The sequence below is a fragment of the Puma concolor genome, chromosome C2 (genome assembly GCF_028749965.1).
Source record: "Puma concolor isolate L17-30 chromosome C2, mPumCon1.1.hap2, whole genome shotgun sequence".
NCBI lineage: Eukaryota > Metazoa > Chordata > Mammalia > Carnivora > Felidae > Puma > Puma concolor.
The window spans coordinates 26,543,468-26,559,051 of record NC_141675.1 but is presented as its reverse complement, the minus strand read 5'-3'; the positions used below and the strand labels follow the sequence as shown (position 1 = coordinate 26,559,051).

Sequence of the window (15,584 nt, the reverse complement as noted above, 5' to 3'; positions counted from 1 at the left end):
AGACCAGCACAATCCCTTCCACTCTGCAAAGTTCTAAAGGAAACTTGATATAGCTTCAATTGGATTTCATTTTGTTTGCTTGTTTGTTTGTTCATTTTCCTTGCTTCTTTTTCTGCTTATGTTGTTTTTTCTCTTTATTTTGTTTCTTTTTCTTTCTTGGAAACAGCACATTTTTTATTCTATTTTATTATTTTTAAAAAATCTTTTTTTTTTTCATTTTTTAGCTTCTTTTTTCCTTTTGTCTTTTCTATCAAGCTTCTCTCAAAAAGTAGACCAAAACACACCTTGAATCTAGCTTCCTTTATCTGATTGTGGGGTTTTTTTGTTTTTAATTTTTTAATTTTAATTTTACATTTAATTTTATTAATTTTTTTTCATCCTCCCAAAATGACAAGATGGAGAAATCCACCCCCCAAAAAAGAACAGGAAAAAATGACAGCCAGGGATTTAATCAATACAAAATAGGTAAGATGGCTGAACTGGAATTTAAAACCACAATTATAAGAATACTAGCTTGGGTTCAAATAAGCATAGAAGACATCAGAGAATCCCTTTCTGTGGAGATAAAAGAAATAAATTCTAGTCAGGCTGAAATTAAAAGTGCTATAACTGAGATGCAATCTTGAATGGATGCTGTGACAGCATGGAAGGATGAAGCAGAGCAGTGAATCAGCAATATAGAAGAAAAATTACGGGGGCACCTGGGTGACTCAGGTGGTTAAGCATCCGGATTTCAGCTCAGGTCATGATCTCATTGTTTGTGAGTTTGAGCCCCACATCAGGCTTTCTGCTGTCAGTATGGAGCCTGTTTAGGATTCTCTCTCCCTGTCTCTCTCTGCTCCACTCCCACTTGTGCTCACTCTTTCGCAAAAATACATAAACATCAATAAAAAAAAAGATAAAATTATGGAGAATAATGAAGCAGGAAAAAAAGAGGGAAAGAAAGGGGAAAAAAAAAAGACTTAGAGAACTCAGTGACTCATTGAAAAGGAATAACAGGGGCGCCTGGGTGGCGCAGTCGGTTGAGCGTCCGACTTCAGCCAGGTCACGATCTTGCGGTCCGTGAGTTCGAGCCCCGCGTCAGGCTCTGGGCTGATGGCTCAGAGCCTGGAGCCTGTTTCCGATTCTGTGTCTCCCTCTCTCTCTGCCCCTCCCCCGTTCATGCTCTGTCTCTCTCTGTCCCAAAAATAAGTAAATGTTGAAAAAAAAAATTAAAAAAAAAAAAAAAAAAGAAAAGGAATAACATCTGAATCATAGGAGTCCCAGAAGATGAAGAGAGAGAAAAGGGGGCAGAAGGTTTATGTGAGCAAATTATAGCAGGAAACTTCTCTAATCTGGGGATGGACACAGACATCAAAATCCAAGAAGCACAGAGAACTCCCATAAATTCAACAAAAACTGACCATCACCAAGGCATATCATAGATTACAAAACACATAAACGAGGAAAAAAGCTTGAAAGCAGCAAAGGAAAGAAGTCCTTAACCTACAAGGGAATACAGATCAGGTTGGCAGCAGATCTATCCACAGGAACTTGACAGGCCAGAAAGGAGTGGCAGGATATATTCAACATGCTGAATGGGAAAAATATGCAGCCAATAATTCTTTATCCAGCAAGGCTATCATTCAAAATAGGAGAGATAAAGAGTTTCCCAGGCAAACAAACACTGAAGGAGTTCGTGACCACTAAACCAGTCCTGCAAGAAATTTTAAGGAGGACTCACTGAGTGGAGAAAAAACAAAACAAAACCAAACAAAACAAGACCAAAAGCAACAAGGACTGGAAAGGACCAGAGAACATCACCAGAAATACCAACTCTACAGGCAACACAATGGCAATAAATTCATATCTTTCAATAATCACACTGAATGGGGCGCCTGGGTGGCGCAGTCGGTTAAGCGTCTGACTTCAGCCAGGTCACGATCTCGCGGTCTGTGAGTTCGAGCCCCGCGTCGGGCTCTGGGCTGATGGCTCAGAGCCTGGAGCCTGCTTCCAATTCTGTGTCTCCCTCTCTCTCTGCCCCTCCCCCGTTCATGCTCTGTCTCTCTCTGTCCCAAAAATAAATAAACGTTGAAAAAAAAATTAAAAAAAAAAATAATAATCACACTGAATGTAAATGAACTAAATACTCCACTCAAAAGACATAGGGTATCAGGATGGATAAGAAAACAAGACCCACCTATATGCTGCCTACAAGAGACTCATTTTAGACCTAAAGATGTCTGCAGATTGAACGTGAGGGGATGGAGGATCATCTATGCTGCTCATGGACGTCAAAAGAAAGACAGAGTAGCCATAATCATATCAGACAAACTAGATTTTAAAACAAAGACTGTAACAAGATATGAAGAAAGGCCTCATATCATAATGGAGGAATCTATCCACCAAGGAGATCTAACAAGTACAAATATTTATGCCCCAACTTGAAACACCCAAATATATAAATCAGTTAATCACAAACATAAACTCATCAATAATAATAATACCATAATGTTAGGGGACTTTAACACCCAATTTACAACAATGGACAGATCATCTAAGCAGCAAATCAACAAGGAAACAATGGCTTTGAATGACACACTGGACCAGATGGGACTTAACAGATACATTCAGAACATTTCATTCTAAAGCAGCAGAATACACATTCTCCTCGAGTGCAGGTGGAACATTCTCTGGAATAGATCACATACTGAGTCACAAATCAGCCTCAACAAGCACTAAAGATCGAGATCATACCATGCATATTTTCAGATCACAACACTAGGGAACTTGAAATCAACAACAAGGAAAACATTGCAAAGCCCTCAAATACATGGAGGTTGAGGAATACACTACTAAAGAATGGATGGATTAACCAAGAAATTAAAGAGGAAATTACAAAGTACATGGAAACCAATGAAAATGAAAACAAGACAATCCCAAACCTTTGGGATGCAACAAAGGTGGTCATAAGAGGGAAGTATATAGCAATCCAAGCCTTCCTAAAAAGGAAGAAAGGTCTCAAATGCACAACCTAAACTTACACTTAAAAGAGCTGGAAAAAGAACAGTAAATAAAGCCCCAAACCAGCAGAAGATGGGAAATCAACAATACTGAAATCAAAAAAATAAAAAAAGAGTAGAACATATCAATGAAACTAGCAGCTGGTTCCTTGAAAGAATTAACAAAATTGATAAACCCCTAGCCAGATTGATCAAAAATAAAGAGGAAAGGACCCAAATAAATAACAAATGAAGGAGGAGAGATGACAAACAGCACTGGAGAAATACAAACAATAAAAAGAGAATATTATGGGCAATTATATGCCAATGATTGGGCACTCTGGAAGAAATGTATAAATTCCTGGAAACATATAAACTACCAAAACTGAAACAAGAAGAAATAGAAAATTTGAACAGACCTCTAACCAATAAAGATATCGATTCAGTAAACAAAAATCTCCGAACAAGAGTCCAGGGCTGCATGGCTTCCCAGGGGAATTCTAGCAAAGATTTAAAGAAGAGCCAATACCTAATCTTTTGAAGCTGTTCCATAAAATAGAAATGGAAGGAAATTTTCCAAACAATTATATGAGGCCTGCATTACCTTGATTCCAAAACCAAAGACCCACTAAAATAAGAATTACAGATCAATATCCCAATGAACGTGGATGCAAAAATTCTCAATACATTACTAGCCAATCTAATGCAAAAATATTTTAAGAGTTATTAACCACAGTCAAGTGGGATTTATTCCTGGGATGCAGGGGGTGGCTCAATATCTGCAAATCTATCAATGTGATACACCACATTAATTTAAAAAAGAATAAGAACCACATGATCCTCTCAATAGATGCAGAAAAAAACATTTGACAAAATACAGCATCCTTTCTAGATAAAAACCCTCAGGAAAGTAGAGATAGAAGGAATATACCTCAGGATCATAAAGGCCATATACAGACGACCCACAACTACTATCATCTTCAATGGAGGAAAAACTGACAGCTTTCTCCCTAAAGTCAGGAACACGACAGGGATGTCCACTCTCACCACTGTTCAACATAGTACTGGAAGTCCTAGCCTCAGCAATCAGACAATGAAAAGAAATAAAAGGCATACAAGGAAGAAGTGAAACTTTCATTCTTCACAGATGACATGATACTTTGTGTGGGATACCCAAAAGACTCCATCAAAAAACTGCTAGAACTCCTACATGAATCCAGAAAGTTGGAGGATATAAAGTCAATGTACAGAAATCATTTGCCTTTCTATACACCAATAATGAAGCAGCAGAAAGCAAAATCGAGGAATCAATCCCATTTATAATTGCACCAAAAACTGTAAGGTAACTATAAATAAACCTAACCAAAAAGGTAAAAGATTTGTATGCTGAAAGCTATAGAAATTTTGTGACAGAAATTGAAGAAGACACAAAGAAATGAAAAAATATTCCATGCTCAGGGATTGGAAGAACAAACATTGTTAAAATGTCTATACTACCCAAAGAAATCTACACATTCAATGCAATCCCTATCACAATAACATCACCATTCTTCGCAGAGCTAGAACAATCAATCCTAAAATGTGTGTGGAACCAGAAAAGGCCTCAAATAACCAAAGTAATGTTGAAAAAGAAAACCAAAGCTGGAGGCATCACATTTCTGGACCTCAAGCTGTATTACAAGGCTGTAATCATCAAGACAGTATGGTACTGGCACAAAAACAGATGCATAGATCAATGCAACAGAATAGAGAACCCAGAAATGGACCCACAAACATATGGTCAGCTAATGTTCAACAAAGCAGGAAAGAATATCCAATGGAAAAAAGACTGTCTCTTCAGCAAATGGTGTTAGGAAAACTGGACAGCGACATGCAGAAGAATGGACCTGGACCACTCTCTTACACCATACACAAACTAAACTCAAAATGGATGAAAGACCTAAATGTGAGACAGGAAACCATCAAAATCCTAGAGGGGAGAACAGGCAACAATCTCTTTGACATCGGCCGCAGCAACTTCTTACCAGACATGTCTCCAGAGGCAAGGAGAACATAGCAAAAATGAACTATTGGGACTTCATCAAGATAAAAAACTTCTACACAGTGAAGGAAACAATCAACAAAACTAAAAGGCAACTGATGGAATGGGGGAAGATATTTGCAAATGACATATCAGATAAAGGGTTAGTATCTATAAAGAATTTATCAAACTCAACACCCACAAAACAAATAATCTGGTAAAGAAATGGGCAGAAGTCATGAAGTAACACTTTTCCAAAGAAGACATCCATATGGCTAACAGAGACATGAAAAGATGCTCAACATCACTCATCATCAGGGAGATACAAATAAAAACCACAATGATATACCACCTCACCCCTGTCAGAATAGCTAAAATCAACAACCCAAGAAATAACAGATGTTGGCAAGTATGCAGTGAAGGGGGAGCACTTTTGCACTGCTGGTGGGAATGTAAACTGGTGCAGCCACTGTGGAAAACCATACGGAGGTCAAAAGATTAAAAACAGAACTACCCTATGACCCAGAAATTACACTTCTAGTTTATTTATCCAAAGGATACACAGATGCTGATTCGAAGGGGCCCATGCACCCCAGTGTTTATAGCAGCACTATCAACAATAACCATATCATGGAAAGAGCCCAAATGTCCATCAACAGACAAATGGATAAAGAAGTGGTATATACATATATACAATTCCTTGGCGATCAAAAAGAATAAAATCTTGCCATTTGCAACAACATGGATTAAACTAGAGGGTATTATGCTAAGCGAAATAAGCCAGTCAGAGAAAGACAAATATCATGTGATCTCACCCATATGTGGAATTTAAGAAACAAAACAGATGAACATAGGAGAACGGAAGGAAAAATAAGATAGGGGCGCCTAGGTGGCTCAGTCAGTTGAGAGTCCAACTCTTGATTTTGGCTCAGGTTGTGATCTCACAGTTTGTGAGATTGAGACCCGTGTCAGGCTCCACGTTGAGCATGGATCCTGCTTGGGATTCTGTTTCCCTCTCTCTCTGCCCCTCCCCTGCTTGCATGGTCTCTCTCTCAAAATTAAATCAACATTAAATCAACATAAAAATAAATAATAAAAATAAAATATAAAATAACAATAAATATAAATATTATATAAATATTTATATATAATATATGAAATTATATTTGTTATAAAATAAATATTTATGTATATAAAATATATAAAAATATTTTATATAAATATAAAATAACAACAAACATAGAATAAAATGAAAACAGAAAGTGAAGAAACCGTAAGAGACTCTTAAACACAGAAAACAAACTGAGGGTTACTGGAGGGGAGGAGAGGGGCTAGAAGGGTGATGGGCATTAGGGAGGACACTTGTTGGAACGCGCACTGTGTGGTATATGTAAGTGATGGATCACTACATTCTACTCCTGAAACCAATACTACATTATATGTTAACTAACTTGAATTTACATAAACTTAAAAAATAAGACCAAGAAAAAAATGGGATCAGGCACAAATAGTCCAAGGCTACAAAACTTTTGATGTTTGTTTATTTTTGAGAGAGACAGCGCGAGCAAAGGGAGTGACGAGCAGAAAGAGAGGGAGACACAGAATCCAAAGCAGGCTCCAGGCTGTGAGCTGTCAGCACAGAGCCTGACATGGGGCTCAAACTCATGGACTGTGAGATCATGGCCTGAGCCAAAGTCAGACGCTTAACCGACTGAGCCACCCAGGCGCCCCATGGTTTCTTTATATTCTAAGTGTCCTTTTAGACTGTGGCTTTTTTTTCTGTGCCCCAGGGCAGACAAGTCTGTCCAGGGTTCCCTCCGCATAGCCTTCCCCACTGCAGTTCAACATCAAAGGTGAAGTTCCCTTCATTGCTGTGTCAGCATCTCTCTCGCCTTTCCCTCTGTAGTGTCTCTTTCGGTGTGCAGAGTCTCTTTCGGTGTGCAGTCTCTTTCGGTCAGCCCTCAGTTCTTCAAGAGGAATTGCTCTATAAGTGGATTTGTGTGTTCATAGAGAGGTTGTGTTCAGAATCTTTCTGCACTGCCATCTTGGACTGGAAGCTGTTTTGTTTTCTTGATAGGTTACCTAGTAATTTATCTATTTTATGAATCTATTTCAGAGAATAACTTTTTAAACTTAATTTTTGTGTCTTTTTCTTAAAGCCTTTTTCTGCTTTTATATTAAATATATTTCTGTCATTTGCGATACTGTATTTAAGTCCATTGTAGAGGACATAAATAGCTACATCTAAATGCGGGGGGGTGGGGGGGGCGGGGGCTAGGAATGTAGCCATTTGCCCATCATTTCCATTACAGTGGTAGAAATGGAAGTTGGATTTAAAAAACTTTTTAAATTTTTTTGTGTTTATTTTTGAGAGAGAGAGAGAGAGAGAGAGAACAAATGGGGGAGGGGCGGAGAGAGAGGGAGACACAGAATCCGAAGCAGGCTCCAGGCTCTGAGCTGTCAGCACAGAGCCCGACAAGGGGCTCAAACTCATGGACTGTGAGATCATGACCTGAGCTGAAGTCAGATGCTTAACCAACTGAGCCATGAAGGTGCCCCTACAAACTTTTATTTAGAGCTAAGATGACCCAGTGGATGGCTTTAAAAAGTCTTTTCAATATGTCCTACAGCCTTGAGCATGTTTAAATGGAACAAGAAATTAGGGCATCTGTTTATATAATTGTTTCAAATTGAACAACCATCATTTTTCCAGAAGAAGCATGTGAGCCTTGTTCTGTGAAATAAAATAACGTAGAGGTGAAAGACAGAAAAACAAAAACAAAACCAAAAACAAACCCCACGGATAGTCAGAGGTTCCTCTGGCAGGTAATTGTAAAGACAAATGATAGGATATTCCTACTCTCTTAATAGGATCCCCTGAAGCATAACACACAGAGTAGGGGGGAGGGTAAGGGCTACAATATGCCCAGTTATGAAGAAATGAGAATTTTCTGACAGGTCCTGAGAAGGGGATTTTTATTTTTACAATTTCTCCCCTTACTAGTGTCACCAGAAATGAGGTCATCCATTATATTTGAGCTGGCAAGCGCCATTTAACACCATGTAACATTTCTACATTGCTACATGTAAGAAACAGAATTGGTTTCCAGCATCCTGGGGCAAGAATATGTCCAAGAAATAGAAAGGAGAGCAGACAGAAACGACAGAGCTGAGGTTCGAGTATATTGAAGCTGGCAAATTCTTTTCACATACCATTACATTCTTTTACCCGGAACCCAAAGCAACGAAGAGGGCAAGAACATCCTAACCAAAATCATCTCTACATCAGATCCCAACACTGTCTGCCCAGGATCCCCTGTCAGAGAAGAGCAGTGATGGGCATTTGGGGGACATAACTGTACCCCAAGGATCACTCTCCAAATGTTAGGGAAATGCTTTTTGGAAAATAGATCATTATACCTGTAAGAGAGCTAGATCACATTCATTTGTGACCCTCTCTCCATTTTAGAGCTAAGCAAAATGAGACCCAGAGAGATGAAGAGACTTTTCCAAATGCACCTCATTATTGATAAAAGCTCTCTGATTTTACCTGTTATTTGTTTACACCCTGCCTCGCCAACCCATCCCTGTCCACACATCCTGGTGGGCAAGAGGGATGTAACAGCAAACAAGGAACTTAGCTTCTGCATTTTCACTTTTTTTTTTTTTTCAACGTTTATTTATTTTTGGGACAGAGAGAGACAGAGCATGAAGGGGGGAGGGGCAGAGAGAGAGGGAGACACAGAATCGGAAACAGGCTCCAGGCTCTGAGCCATCAACCCAGAGCCTGACGCGGGGCTCGAACTCACAGACCGCGAGATCGTGACCTGGCTGAAGTCGGACGCTTAACCGACTGCGCCACCCAGGCCCCCCAAGCATTTTCACTTTGTTTCTCAAAACCCAAGGTATGCAGTCCAATAGCCTGCAAGTGGTCACAATTTTACCTAGTGATTCTTAGGAGCATATTCACAGCTGCAATAATAATATCCCTCACCTCCCATTTCTGCTTAAGAGAAAATTAAATGGGCTAGCACAGCCAAATTAATTAGCTAGTAGGTTGAACCATATGATAATTCCAATTTTGTTGGTCCAACACAGTTGAATATTGGCAATGTCACATGGTTCAGTATGACATTCATAAGCATCCTGGTGTCTCTTAATAGAGAATCACTCTTTATTTTGAGAGATCATCCCTTATATTCCATGAAATGTGTTATGTGGGCTTCAGTTAGAAAATCCAAGTCTGGAGAATAGGTAAATAAATTGTGGTGTATATACACACTTAAAATAGTTCAGAACAGCAGTAACAAAGAACAGGTTACCTATATACACAACATAGATAAACAAAGAGAACAGATATTATGGTGAGTGGAAAAAGCCAGATACAAAAGATTACATGCTATAGGATTCAAATGACATGAAGATTTGGAACTACCCCAACTCCTTGTTTGACTGTGATAGAAGACACAAGAGCAGTGCCTCTGGGGAGTGTATGGTTTGGGAAAACTGATTGGATGCTGAAAGTGTTCAATATCTTGAACCATGTCTTGGTCACGAAGGTTTAAACATTTATACAAATCCATCCAGCTGTGTATTTTAAATTAATGCACTTTACCCGTTTTGCTATATGGGCATATATGAAAGAAAGAAAGAAAGAAAGAAAGAAAGAAAGAAAGAAAGAAAGAAAGAAAGAAAGAAAGAAAGAAAGAAAGAAAGAAAGAAAGAAAGAAAGAAAGAAAGAAAGAAAGGGAGGGAGGGAGGGAGGGAGGGAGGGAGGGAGGGAGGAAGGAAAAGAAAAGAAAAAAGGAAGGAAGGAAGGGTGAGAGAGGGAGGGAGGGAGGAAGGAAGAGAGGAAGGAAGGAAGGGAGGGAGGGAGGGAGGGAGGGAGGGAGGGAGGGAGGGAGGAAGGGAGGAAGGGAGGAAGGAAGGGAGGGAGGGAGAAAACCACATTCTATAGACCCTCATGATACAATTTAGCATAGTAGATAAGCATAGGCTCTGAAGACAGATACCAGTCTGCTACTAACTAGATATTAGCTATTTGACCTTTGATGGTACACTTAACCTCTTTAAGCCTCAGTTTTCTTATCTCTGAAATGGAGACATACAGGAATACCCACCTCATAGAGCTTTGGGGATATTAAATAAGTTAATATTGTGAGGCACATGGCACAGAATAAGTACTAAAAGATGGCCCGTTGGTACTAGTGGTAACGCTAGGAGCAGAGTCCACACTGAGGACCACCCCTTCCCGTGCATACACATCAATTTCTAGGGAATCCCTTCCTCTGAAAAACTCTCACTCCTCATGTGGTCCTCGGTGGAGGAGTAAGAAGCAGGTACTAACGCTTGCCCCCAAGCAGCTCCCCTACTTACCAACAGGGCATCTGGGAGGTTATGCTCTCTTGTGAAGGTGATGACCGCAGGGGTGATATCCAGCGCATTGAGTTCCAAAATGGCAGTGTTGATGGTATCTGTATCATGGGCCCAGCCCGCCTGGAAGAACACAGCCACCTTCCTCATGAGAAGGCCAGAGCGCACACGTTTGAATACATGTCTTGCCACAAACCTCATGGCTTCCCCAAGGCTCCTGCTGCCAGTTGACCCTTGCAAGGGGATTCTCCTGACCGCCTGCAGGAGTGCAGGCTTCCCCTTGTAGTCTGAGAAGCGAGTCAGGTAGTCTGTTTTGGAGTTGTACGAAACGACAGCCACTCGGGCACCTGTTGGGCAGTTACTTTCACTTATATCCATCTTCATCAGTAGGGATAATAGAATGTTTCTCATTCTCTCAAAATCCAAGTGGGAGACGTCATTTGACATGTCCAAGGCAAAGACCACTTCGCTAGGGAACACGGGGCATTTGGAAACACCTTGACACAATGGATACACAGATTTAAGATTTTCTGTAATGCCTCTGAACAGGGGAAGTTTGAGATTCAAGTGAAAAAGAAGATCTATTACGTACCTGTTGAGCAAGCTGGAAGGGAAATTGTTTTGGAGAAAACACAAGACATTGTTAGTTTATATAGGCAGTGGTATGTTTTCCAGCTGAGTGCTTTAATATGAAAAAACCATCTCCTCTGAGAAATTCAAGCAGTGAACTTCTCTCTTGCCTATTTGCTCCCCAATATCCATTCTTCCTTTTTTCTATAGCAGTAGATCCCAGTCTCTGGGCATATGGCTGCCTGGCGCAAAGATGGCATTTCCCAGTGGGGGAGCTATCTTACTAAGTTCTGAGTAATTGAATAAGAGAAATGGTAGAAACAATTTCAAAAAGATATTCTTCCCTTTTCCCTTCCTTTTCCTACCAGCTAAAGCTTGATAGACATCTTGGACCTTGAGGGCACTTGGGAAACAGGGCCCCCTTACCCTAATGGCAAGGCAAGAAACTATAAAGACCCTGTGTCCCTGAATACTGTGGAGCTCTGTATCAACCCTGGACTGGCCACTTCCTGGCTTTGATCTGAGAAATACACTCGTGTCATTGCTATTGAGCACTGAGGTCGCTCTGTACCGAACTTAAACCTAACTAATACACTGAGATATTCTGAAACTATATATATATATATATATATATATATATATATATATATATACACACACACATATATATGTATATGTATATATACACACACACACATATACATATACACACATATCTAAAACCATGTATAATATACTATATATATATCATATACCATATATTATGTATAAGTGTGTATGCACAAGTAATATGTTTTATGGAAAATATCAGAAAACCAAAAATTAAAATTACCTTTAATCTATAGCGTATATGCATGTGTATGTATGTTTAATTGTTAATTTAGTTTTATAAAACTCGGACCTTAGTATATGTCCTATGTTGAATCTTTTTTCACTTAATATATGATGAACATCTATTCTTCTCGTCCATATGTTTAGAGCAGTATCACCTCGTCTACTATAGATGTCTCACGATACTCCCACCAACATCCCTTTGTGATGAGCGCGTTTATACATGTATCTGTGCATCTCTGTCCAATCATGGTCCTATAATATCTCTATAATTGTGGCTTTTGATATGCAGTGTCCAATTGCTCTTCAGAAAGGTTGTACCAACTGACACTCCAACCCGCAGTGTGTACTTTTATACATTTCCCAAATTTAGGTAGAGAAATTTTTCTCATCTCAAAAGTATTTCCAATTTGAGAAACAAAAAGAGTATCTCATTTTCACTTGTGTTCTTTGACCTCTTGGGAGGTCAAACATTTTTATAGGTTTATTGTTTGTTTGTATTTTTTTCTTCTCCGAATCTTCCATTCATCCATGTCTTTTCTCCCATTTTCAATCCAAGGTTTTTTTTACATCAGGTTTAACAAATATGAAATATCTGTGCTTGTAGGAGAAAATGATTGAGTAGGACCAACTGTATATACTTTGACCTGACAGAGTTAAAAAGATAGGTCCTTTGCTTGGGTCCATTGCTTATATTGCATATATTTCCCCCCATTTTTCTGTGTGCTTTTGACCTCACGGTGCTCTTCAATATAAAGGGGTTTTAATTTTTGACATGGTCAACTCTGACGTTCTCCCTTTGGGGTCAAAATTATAGTATTATTCTTTATGATTTCTAGGAAAGAGGACCCCAGAGTCTCCTGGACCAGAAACTGAAAGGGAATGGACAGAATTTAGAGTTTGAATAAGGAGGGCCGGGTGTATGTGGAGAAAACCCAAGCATCTAAATTAAGCACTCTGCCAAATCAACATTCTCTCCCTATTGCTAGTGAATAGGGAAAAGTACATGTTACAGGATGCAAATATCCTGGCATACATTGAAGACACTAAGTAAATTCCAGTCTGGGAATGTGACAAAACATTAAGATCCGATCATTTGCAAATCCATTTTTAAAACATAATTATAAATTTAAAAAGACACATTTCTTATTGAAGGCTCACTGGTGATCCCTCTTGTTTAAATGGGTGGGATAAAAATAACAAGGCTTCTCTGTATTTGTTTTGTTATAAGAAGCACCAAGATGCAGACACGTAGGTGTGCAATTGCCAGTGCATTTCAGGAGGTGCCACATTACAAGAGAATTTTTCTCCACCATTGAGATGGCATGCCTTTTAACCACTTCATTTCTGAGACCACATTCATGAAGATTACTTGCCCCAGGGGAGACTGAGCCAAATACATTAACTGATAAGAGCTTTTCATGTGAGACAAATCCACAGGTGACTTAAGTCCCCAATCCATGACCCATTCCAACTTCTCACCACTGGCCCCCATTTGAGCCTTTTCCCAAACAACTTACGGCAGTTTTCTTGTATTAAGTCAATGATTTCACAAGATTGCTAGAAAGATGGAAAAAGAGAGAAAAGTAAAAGGTATTTAATGTGAAGTATATTCCTTCTTAACCCCAGGACTTAGAAATGTTATATGTGTGTTATCAGTGCCTTTCTGAAGCTTTTTAAGGTATAATCGAAAACCAAAAAATTGTTACAGCACATGAAACTATCCAGAAGTTATACTTCTAGACACAGCAGATATTTAAAAACATTTAAAATATATTTTATATATAACACAGTGCTCGTATTATTAGAGATAGGTAAATAGGGGAATTCTTTATTTTTTTATCTGCCTCACAAAGCAGTGGAATCAAATCTGATTTTTTTTTTTTTAATTTTTTTTTTTTTTTCAATGTTTATTTATTTTTGGGACAGAGAGAGACAGAGCATGAACAGGGGAGGGGCAGAGAGAGAGGGAGACACAGAATCGGAAACAGGCTCCAGGCTCTGAGCCATCAGCCCAGAGCCTGATGCGGGGCTCGAACTCACGGAGCGCGAGATCGTGACCTGGCTGAAGTCGGACGCTTAACCGACTGCGCCACCCAGGCGCCCCTCAAATCTGATTTTGAAGAAGTTTCAATCCAGAAATCTTGGCATAAAAGGCAAAGAAATGCCTTCAATTCTTGGATCTCTATGTCAGCAATTCTTGGAACAGTTCATTAGAATAACTGCCAAGACACGGGCCCCTCACACCTCCCCTAGAATTCTGCTGTGTTCCTTTGATCTCTCCCCTCTGTTCTGCTCATCCTTTGACCCCATTACTTCTTGATTCTCATTTGTTCCCACCTCCTTCCCCCACAAAGTAGTATTTTTGTACTTGTGAGATAAAAAGCCATCATAGCTTCTGAGATTGTTTTCAGGTGTGTCACGAGACACGAAGACCTGTACTATACTATATGTTGGCTTATAAATACTTTATAAGCAACTTTTAAACTTTACAACAAGGCATATAGCACAGGGGTAGTAGCCTCAAAGTCTTTCCTTCCACCTGCAGTACTCAAAAACAACCAAATTCCTTCCACAATTTAAAGTATTATCCGACTCTTTTCACTGATGTGATTCTAACATCTCTGAGTAAAGTTTATAGATCAACTTAAAGTACTAAAATAATTTACAAGAGGAGAAGCTAAAGAATCTTCATAGATTTCTATTTGGTGAAAGTGGAAAGCTTTGTATGCTAAAAAGGATAAGGTTTAGAATTAAAATGTTCACGTACCATCACATCTACCAAACCTTTGGCGCCCTTGATGCCCTGGAAAGAACAGATATGAGTTTAAAATGCAAGATACTGAGGTACAACATATTATTCTCCAGAGTTGGCAAGAGATTCTGAGAAAGCTACCACAGTATAGCCCACTTTCTGCCCTTTACTCCTGGCCCTGAAATTCTGACTCCTTAAGGAAGAAAGTCTAGGAGGTGTGGCCCAGACCTCAGAATCCAGGATATCCAGGATTATGGTACATAAGGACCTTTAGAAGATCAGGTCATCTTGTGACCAAGCCACAGTATAGGATCCAATTCAGAAAAAGACCTTTCAAGATCTCAGGACTGTTCATAGACAAGTGTAAAGCAGACCTCAGTCATTCCCTATCCCTTCTCCTCAGGCTACTCACTGACACCCCATCTCTGCTCTTGTGCTGCACAAGTCATCCCTGGAAACCCTCAGAACAGATAAGCCTTACTGCAGCTGCACTGGGAGTCAAAGGACCCTTGCTTCTATTTAGATTCTACAAGGTAGTAACTTGTCATCTCGGGCAGATAACTATAATCTTCTCAGCCTTTGTTTTCTCAACTGTAAATGGCCATGTCCAGTCCTTATGCTTCTAAGATTTTTGATTCTATGACTTTGTTGCTGCTCTACAGTGAATGGTAAATGCAGTGAAACCACCAGGTTCAACCCAGGACTCACTCACTACACCATCCCTCATGAAATGACAGCCTAGCCTCATAGGATAAGGCGTGGCACAAAGTGACAATAGCCCCAAAGTCTTCCCTTTCATACCAGATGAACTCCCAGGCAATTTTAAAAATGTTTGTGGACCAGCAACATTGTTAGTTTAGTTAAGATTGTATAAATGTCATATTTTGTTAGGATTTCCTTCTAGTGTTTGCATAATGTTGTTACTCGCCTTGTTTGCATTGATAAACTCACTGTCCAGTGAGTTTTATGTGTTATGTATTTAGACATGTTTATAAATCTCCAGCCACTCTAATATCTTCCCCATGTTCAGGTAAAAAATATATACCGAATAAAT

The 15,584-nt window shown here is 39.4% G+C and overlaps 1 protein-coding gene across 1 annotated transcript in view; it reads right to left on the bottom strand.

Moving 5' to 3' along the window:
- LOC112850031 (collagen alpha-4(VI) chain-like) overlaps positions 1 to 15,584 on the bottom strand; it is a 142,419-nt gene that overhangs the window by 29,186 nt on the left and 97,649 nt on the right. Inside the window, 4 exon segments of the mRNA XM_086675638.1 lie at positions 10,378 to 10,871; positions 10,967 to 10,978; positions 13,296 to 13,335; positions 14,546 to 14,581. Of these exon segments, the coding sequence (XP_086531764.1) occupies positions 10,378 to 10,871; positions 10,967 to 10,978; positions 13,296 to 13,335; positions 14,546 to 14,581 (582 nt within the window).